Below are 8,743 nucleotides of genomic sequence, written 5' to 3' on the forward strand. Positions count from 1 at the left end.
GTTTGGACTAAACTTCCTGAGGTCCCCTTCCAACCCTAATTTTGGGACGTGGGGATCATGATTTACCACAAGATGAACATGAGCCATCAGTGTGATGCTGCAGCTAGTAAAGTGAGCAAAACGCTGGCTTGCATCCATAGATGCTTCTCAAGCAAATCCCAGGACATCATTCTCCCATTGTACTCAGCCTTGGTGAGGCCACAGCTGGAGTACTGTGTCCAGTTTTGGACTCCACAATTCAAAAAGGATGTGGAGAAGCTTGAGAGAGTACAGAGGAGAGCCATGCACATGATCAGAGGTCCGGAAAACAGACCTCATGGTGAGAGGCTGAGAGCTATGGGACTCTTCAGCCTGGAAAAGCGCAAGCTCAGGGGTGATCTGGTGGCTGCCTATAAGTTTGTAAGGGGTGCTCACTAGGATTTGGGGGAACATCTGTTCACCAGAGTGCCCCAAGGGATGACATGGTCAAATAGTCACAAACTCCTCCATGACCATTTCAGGCTGGACATACAGAAGAACTTCTTTATTGTCCGAGCCGCCAAGGTCTGGAATAGACTCCAGCTGGAGGTGGTTCAAGCACCTACTTTGAACCCTTAAAGAGACATATGGATGTTTATCTTGCTGAGATCCTATGACCCCTGCTGACTTCCTGCCCCTGGGGCAGGAGGCTGGACTTGAAGATCTTCCAAGGTCTGTTCCAGCCCTAATGTCTATGAAATGTTCTCTGATTCTATGACTGCGGAGGCTTGTGATAATGCAGCGGGATGTTTGGGAGAGAAAGCCATCTGGAATCTGATTGAAAATGGGACACACACAAGATGATTGTTAACTCTGCTATACTCTGTTAAATTTCACTGAACCAAGGATGTCAAACTCACTTGTCCCCTGAGGCTGGATCCAGCCCACACTGTTCCTTGGGAGCCAGATCCAGACCCACTTCTAGTGGTGGTGATTGGGATGAGTAGTGTCAGAGAGCTGTGGGGACTAATGCAGCCATGTCTCGCCTCCCCCTATCTCCCTTCCCCATCAGCACACATCCCTAACAGGCTCTGTGTCCTGAATTCAAGCAAAAAGTCCCATTCCCAAATTCATGCCCCCTCTAGGAGCCCTGCAAGCCACATGACACTGCTCTGGAAACCAGATCTGGCTGTGGGCTGTATGTTTGACACCCCTGCCCTAAATAATCCCTGTGCACTTGTTGTGCTACAGTAGCAGTATTCTAAACTCAGTCCCTAGTTGTGAGAACAAGAAACCTGGCTTCTATTTCTGACTGTGCTTGAGATTGTGCAGCAAGTCAGTGGCAATCACGTAAGCTCCCTCTGCTTACATTCCCCGTTGTGAAAGATGGGGACCGTAGCCACCTGTAAATACTCTGAAATGCAAAAGTAAATAGTGCCACGTAAGGGCATTGTAAGGTATAGTGTGTTTAGTTCTGCAGACCCTTGCATGTCTGGTTCAGATGGTGACACCATAGCCACTCCTGAGGGATGGGGTGAAGTGCTGCAAGCTCCTCTGCCAGTGAGTTCAGGTCTGGCATAGTCTTTAAATTTCATGTAAGCCATCTTCATTTGGAGGTCAAAAACAAGCCCTAACAAATTAGTCAGTGCCAAGAGTGATTCTGCTTCTCACTGCGTGTGTTCTCAACCCCCATTTTAGTGGGTGCTTAGAAACCAGCCTTGGGTATATTTAGGAGCTAAATATTTTTGGCAGTTTCCAAGGCTGTTTGATCTTTCCCAACCAATGCAAGGAGGAATGTAGAGGGGATTGCAGGTGGCATTGCCTAGCCACCACCCCAAGTTTTGCAGGCTGCGGTGTGTTCTTGGTATATATGCACCTGCCTGTGAAAAGCAGAGTGGCATCTCTGCTTGGCTGCAGGCTTATGCAGGAGCAGAGTTTAGAGGTTGGGAATGTACAGTGTAGAGCTGGCTTTAGTTCCATGCACTACAGAGTCTTTTGGGGTGGCCGGCAGTAGTCAGCCTACTAGATCTCAGCATCCCCCTTGGAGGCACAAGAGCAAGAACTAATGGCCCAGCTCATTCACTGCGTAAGAGGCCATTGATACAACTGCTGCTTGATATGATAATGCATTCTTGGCTCTAGCAGATTCACTTGTGAAAGCCCTGACTCGTGATTGCGTTTTTCTTGGCTTGTTTTCATGACAAAAGGCTTGTTAGCATGAAACTGCATCTGTCTGCTGCATCAGATTAATGCGGCTGCACAGAAAGGCAGGGCACGCCAAAGCAGCCTATGGTATTCCTGGTGCATGGAGCAAGGAGAGTTGCTTCTGCATGGATTCCCTCCAGTAGGAGTACATGTCCACTGTTAAAGTGGAGAGGGCTTGGGATCTACTAAGTAAAAGATAATCATTCATGCAGTGACCCTTCCATTCGACACATTCCTCCAGTCCACTGTCATTGCCAGTAACATCTGCCATCACTGTGATAATATTGCTCTCCTTTTGCTTTCCAGGCTTGGAGCCATGAGGTACTCTCCAATTCCTTTCTTTTCTACTCCTTGCCTACGCAACACCTCCCAGATCCTGCTGTTTTCTTTTAACATGTCCAGGATCTGGAACTATATTTCTTGGCTGCTCACTGACTTCACTCCTTCCCTTCAGCTCCCCTTCCTCTCCAGTCCATCCAAAATGCAGTTTCTGAGAGAGCTTCTTTTTCTGCTGCACCAGCCACCCCTACTTCATCTTTCATTATTCACTCCCCATCATCCTTCCCATCTTATATTAAGTTCAGGGTTCTCAGTTTTAGGTTCTTCAGCTCCACCTATATCTTATTCTCTTCAGTCTGCCCTCACTCTTCTACCACTCCCCTTGCTTCATGCTTTTAATTTGCTCATACACCTAGATAAGCTTTCCACTTCCTATAACTGAAGCTACCTGCATGCTCTCCTTCAGAATGCTGTTGAAAAGCCACAGTGCTTTGGTGATTGTACATGTGCTATTTTTTCTGCTTTGAAACAGCTTGTGGTTCTGGACTTTTAGCTACTAAGGGCGGGAAGTTTTTGTCAGACATTGCAGCAGCGCTGAATATTCTACTACTGAATGAGTGATTTGCAGCATGCAAAGATACCTCCCAGCAAGGTTGTCTCTGGGAGCTTTCTACCAGCTCACTGCCCTTCCACTGTTAGCTAGATATCCAGCAATTCTATTGTACAGGTGCTGAGCACAGCTTTCTCTCTGACACTGTCCTGTACCCTAGATAGGCTGCTGCCATTTTAATTGTGGTACCAGTGCTTTAGCAACTGGACCCCCTAGTACAGACACAGCTAGCAGGAGTTTTTCTGCCACCAGATCTGTATTAGTTATTCAAAGGACAAACTCTGTAGGGAGAAGATGCCCTTTGCCAGCACAGCTGCTTGTGCCCTGGGGTTTTGTTGCCCCAGCTACGTGACTACAGGGTGTGAACTCTACTCATTGCAGCCATCAGTTCTAAGGGCAGAACTCTGTCATATAGATGATAGCTAAACTCCTTAGTGCTGCATGGCTTTTACATCTACTGAGATAAGAGCTATTTGCACCTTCTTTGAGATGATTTGCCCAAAGGCTGAATGCCTCAGATGCCTTTTATTAATGACCCCTAGAAAAAAGGCACCACTAGTCAGTGGTAAGAATTATTGCAGAATTTTTGTGGCAGCAGCATTTTGATTAGAACTAGGCACTTACCCAAATTGTTCTGAGCCTTGATGCCAGGCTTGGCAACAGCTTGGTATCTCAGATGGGCAGCAGTGTTCTTTCAGGGGATTTAGTAAAAGGTCTAGCATCTGAGTGATGTTCTCAGTGCTGCGGTTGGAGAAGGATGTTACAGCTGCTGCAGTTCTAGTCTTTCCTGTCAGGAGCTGCAGAACAAATTGGAGCCATGGAGTCATCTTGCTGGAGGAGGTTAAGGGACCACGGAGCACTGGACCTGAAGCAATTGATTACCATGTACCATATGTATGAGCTATGCTCTTTGATAAAAAAGCAAAGACACATTTAGAACAGATACATTTATTCTCGCATATATCTTTACAGCTGATTATTCAGAATAAGCTCCAGAAAGCAATATATCTACAGAAGCTCCTTCTCCTGCTAGCAGGATGGAGAATTTGCTGATCCTATATTAGGAGTCTTTCTGGCTGCTTACCTGTTTTCAATGACAAGGTGACTATGAATGCCCATCACACTAGAGCTATTGGGAAAGAAACCCACCAGAAAAAGGAACATCCTTAATCTTCATATCTAGAATCTCCGCTTGTGATATGGGTAAACACTCCAGTTTCTCTCTTTGGACAGGTTCTCAATTCCTCAGCTATAGCTTTGAAATGTGGGAGCTATCTTCACATCCAGATTGTCCAGTAACCCATGAATCATGTTCCGTCCACCTCGATTCCCACACCTTCTGTAGTCTCAATCATGTTCCAAAAATAGTAAGTCTCTGTGTTGCCAAGTAAAGTGATTTCTTTTACCAGGATGAGGTGCATGGTAAACAGTGGGAGAAAAATTTTCAGCGCAGTCTGAAGAATGGAAATGTTTCCCTTTATTCCAGCATGTGGTTGGGTGATTGACAGCTCTGTAAGAAAGGACAGGAGCAGCTTGTGGTGGGTAAGGCAAGACAATAAGACAATGGTATCCCTTCCTCTGTTAGGGCTAAAAACCTGTCAGTCCTGCTAATTAGCTCAGTAAATTAAATGGCAGGTGCTTTCAAATGGTGTAATCTCTGGGATTCTGTTTCCTGAGGGTCTGCAGCACATCCTCAAGGAGTGATAGCCCCAAGTCCACTTTGAAGGAAAAGAAGGGGTCAGATGGGTCATAAAGAGGTGAGCCAGTCTGGGAGCCTCTCTCAGCAGTCCCCCAGTCTGTAGCCTGGTCCTTGTGGATGTGAGCCTGCTGCGTTTGAGTAGCTTTGTGGTACTGAGGGTTGGCACTGGAAAAGGAGATGTCTTTAGAGGGGGAATCTGTGTGGTCGATTATGTTGGGGCAGCTGGAACTGTCCAGGTACAGCCGGGGAGGCTTGGGAGGTGCCTGTGCCTTGGCAAGGTTTTGCTCACTCTGGCATGACAGGTATTCCGATTTGTCCTTCATGTCCCTTAGTTCCCTCTTGTGGTACTGCCCATCGTTGTCAATTGTGTTGCTATTCTGATTCAAGATGATGACTTGATTACCCAGCTTTTTATGCCTCCTGAGCGAAAAACGCTTGAAGAACGTTGAGGACTTAATGGATCCTCTCCGCCAAGTATCCATGGTGAGATGAGGAAAGGAGGATCAGTCTCAGGACTCTAATGGCACGTTTAGCGAAAACCCAGTCAGGAACAGTCTCCTACCTTCCAACTCTGGTAGCTGGAAGGAAAAGAAATCAAAAGAGGCTGGTATTATAGGAAATACAAATTCATTCCTACCACATCCTTATGGTAAGGTGTCAGTAGCCCATTTTGTTTATATGGAAATCTACCTTTTTAGTATAGAAAGGAATGTGGGATCTGTGTGTATTGATCTGTGCTGCAGATCTAAACTAATGAAGAGCAGTAAGGGGAGGCAGTCATAATGAGAACAAATTCACCCAACATCTAGAACAAAAGGGCACTTGATGCCATGGTAACCAGGCACTTTCATGGTGAAAGGCACAATACAAAAACTGCACTAGGTGGATAGGAAGGGGAGCCATTAGCCTATTCACACTGAGGACAGTGACAGAAATAGCCGGAGAGGAATTTGAAATGAGCAAACATTAGAAAAAATGAATTTAGAACAGGGACTTACCTTGTATTGGAGCAGGGCAGAGTTGGGCAGGTAGAAAGGAGAAGTAGCTGAAGCACTTCGTGCAGAGAACCACACTAGACACTGCTTGTATGTTAGGAGCAGCAACTCCAGGCAAGGCTAAGTTGGTTTGGAAATGGCTGTTAAAATCCACCAAATCTCTTTCTCTTCATCTCTCTTCTCTTCCGTCTCTTGTCACTGCTTCCCAGGCTGCAGTTCCTTGTGCATATGTATTTGTTTTGAGCCAAGCCCTTGCTGAGTCAGCCACGTCAGAAACTGGGTTTTACACTATTGGTAATTGCCAGGATTGCAGGAAGTAGGTGTGTAGAGTGGTGAAGCATCAGCCCACACTGCCTGAGAAGGCAAGATTCCTGAGAGGCACTTGAATTGAGGGACCTGTCAACATGATTTTTTTTCCCCCCCAGCAGCACTTTGATTCTCCCTCTATAGCTCTACCTAAAGATATTTCTGACAGAGCTGGCTGTGTCACTGAGATCCACAGATGGAGGGGAAGGGTTGTGCCTCTTATTTTTAACACTAAAATGCGAGGTAGAGATAAACACATTCTGGTTTTGGTGACTCACATGCAAGAGCCTCGTGCTGGCTAATTAATCAAGCCAGGCAGATGGCAAAAAGGAATCTGTGCTCATTGGAGAAGGGCTTCAGGTTTAGCTGGGAAGCATCCTAGTTTATCTGCAGACAGTTCGTTTTATTTGGCCCAAGTATGGCCTGTCTTAGGTATTAACTACATCCTTGCTGTTGTCTCATGGTATCAAAAGGTTATTAATACATCTACTTGCTAAGATACTACTTACTGTGTAACATCCTCCAAGCTTCCCATTCTGAGAGTTCAGTTAGTTGTGAGATTCTGTATCTTCCTGGTATCTCATATTACCCCTCAGCTAGAGGAGCCTCCTTCCTGGGGGTGCCTAGTTTTGCTTTAAGAGGCTTTTCATGCCTTGCTGTCATAGCCACATTCAGTATTGGTTTGGACAGCTTTGAATATATCTGATAAATGTGAAATTTCCTCTCTTCATTTTCAGTTTCTTTTTGGTCAGGAAGGCTTTTTACCTTTTGAGCATCAAGTGAAGAAGACAAATGTCTCAAAGCTTTGCAATATCTTGAATAAATCTTGAAGTGAGGAGGGCCATATTTATACTAAAGATTCTGCAGTGAACCTTGGACTTAAATACTGAGGCTTGAGTTATCATCACTAGAGTGGTTCCTCACTGTTAATACAAACGTGTTTTTGTCAGAAAAGCAAAGGATTCTCAAACACATGGGAGCAGATCTGGCATGTACTAATTTTATATAGTCACTTCTGAGTAAACATGCTTTAGGGAGGCTTACATTTTACAGTGGTTTTTGGTTCTGTAACTGGCAAGATATACGCAAGACTGCACCAGGGTTTTAACTGCATGGTATGCTTGGCATCAGATGCTAATGATGCTATAGAACTTGAATGAGTTACACAGTGTGCTTTTATTGTACTTGGACAGTATTTGAAATGGCAAGAGTTTAATTCTTGAGGGAAGGCTGTCTCAGAAATGCAGCAAAAGAAGAGCGTCTTTTAGCATACCAGATTTACTTTGAAATGGTTTGTACTTCTGTGATCAAGAACAATAGATCCAGGATTAGCAGTAAAAACTTGAGTGAAGAACATAAAACAAATATCACTGTGAAAGATGCCATTAATTCAGAATACCTTACATCTGAAATTGTTTTCCTTTGCTTGAAGGAAACTGAGAGAGAAGACTCCTTCATTTAGTCCCTTTGTATATTAGACAGTATGTTGTACATGATAACTTTCAGTTGGTTGTGTGAATCTTCTGTGTAGAAGAACCACATAAAACTAAGAAAATGGAGCAAGGGGCAGGCATAAATATTGACCAGATAGTCAACCATGCCCCTGTAAGACACCATCATAATGTGCCAGCCTAGTGCATTGTTTCTTTCTGTTTGTTTAAAAGTGTTGCAATGATTGTGAATTTGCTGAATTCCAGTGTGTTTAAGTCCTTCCTCACATTTGGCAGAAATGATAGCAATGCACGCTTCTCTATGCCACCCCACCAAGCCTTGCCTTGACATGGTGGGACAGGCTGTAGAACCTGGGAAGAGGGGATGGGAAGAGGGAAGGAAAAGGAGTTAATCTCCATACGCTGTTACAGCCTTTTCTCTGCTGCTGCTGCCAGTGAGTATATCCATCATAGTGCAGACACCTGTCTGCTGGCTACTTCCAGTAGCAAATTTCTCTTCTAACCTGACGTGGGGCATAGCTCTGTTAGTCTATTGCCCTAGTGGTGCTGGAATAACAGCTGTAGACCTTTCCATTCAAAATGTCATAGGGGTGTCTCATGGAATAATGCGGAGAATTTCTGGGAATCATAAGCCTGGGATATAGGATGGTTTTGACTACCTGGGTCCTCTCTCACTCGTTCTGTAGGGTTCTGTGCTCTCAGAGCGGGATTATGAAAGCTTGGTGATGATGCGGATGCGCCAAGCAGCTGAGAGACAGCACCTGATTGAGCAGCTCCAGCGGGAAGATGAAGAAGAGTCTCATACCTAGCATGGGGAAGTAGTTCCCTGCCCCTCACCCCGTTCCACCTTCCTCCTCCTGACTCCTACCCTTCATTGAAAAAATGTTTTCTTAATTTAAATCAATAAACCTTGTTTTTTAAGAAAAATGGCTATAGGAATCTTTTCTTGGGGCAGGGCTGAAGGCATACTACTTTTCAAGCCTGCACAGCTCTTACATAATTTCTTCCCTTGTTAGGAAAAGGCAGAAGAACAGATATCATTTAGTCTTCTTTTTTTTTTTTTTATGGTAGCTGCACCATAGCTGATGACCTAATTTTTGAGGTACCAGCTGAAAGGACTCCAAGACATTGTGGCTGCTTGAGGTCAAGATTAGGTCTGGGAATTTCACATGGGAAGTAAGTGTTTAGGTAACTTTTTTTCACTGACACAGCTGTGACAATGCAGAGTGGCTCACGGAAA

At 44.9% G+C, this 8,743-nt stretch overlaps 2 protein-coding genes across 4 annotated transcripts in view; one reads left to right on the plus strand and one right to left on the minus strand.

Moving 5' to 3' along the window:
- Positions 1 to 8,450, plus strand: part of DNAJC17 (DnaJ heat shock protein family (Hsp40) member C17) — a 28,835-nt gene extending 20,385 nt beyond the window's left edge. For 2 of the 3 annotated variants that reach the window (XM_090033418.1, XM_090033419.1), the window contains one exon: positions 8,190 to 8,450. In XM_090033418.1, the coding sequence (XP_089889544.1) occupies positions 8,190 to 8,312 (123 nt within the window). In that variant the 3' untranslated portion in view covers positions 8,313 to 8,450. Of the gene's footprint in view, positions 1 to 4,285; positions 4,420 to 8,189 lie in introns of all 3 variants that reach the window. The other variant, XR_016440313.1, reaches the window with a different exon arrangement.
- C2H15orf62 (chromosome 2 C15orf62 homolog) lies at positions 4,694 to 5,329 on the minus strand. The gene has a single exon (XM_090033421.1). The coding sequence runs from the start codon at positions 5,231 to 5,233 to the stop codon at positions 4,694 to 4,696; it is 540 nt and encodes a 179-aa protein (XP_089889547.1). The 5' UTR covers positions 5,234 to 5,329.
- Positions 8,451 to 8,743: the final 293 nt, after the last annotated feature.

Source organism: Crocodylus siamensis, chromosome 2, assembly GCF_052110815.1.
Source record: "Crocodylus siamensis isolate JL-2025a chromosome 2, ASM5211081v1, whole genome shotgun sequence".
NCBI lineage: Eukaryota > Metazoa > Chordata > Crocodylia > Crocodylidae > Crocodylus > Crocodylus siamensis.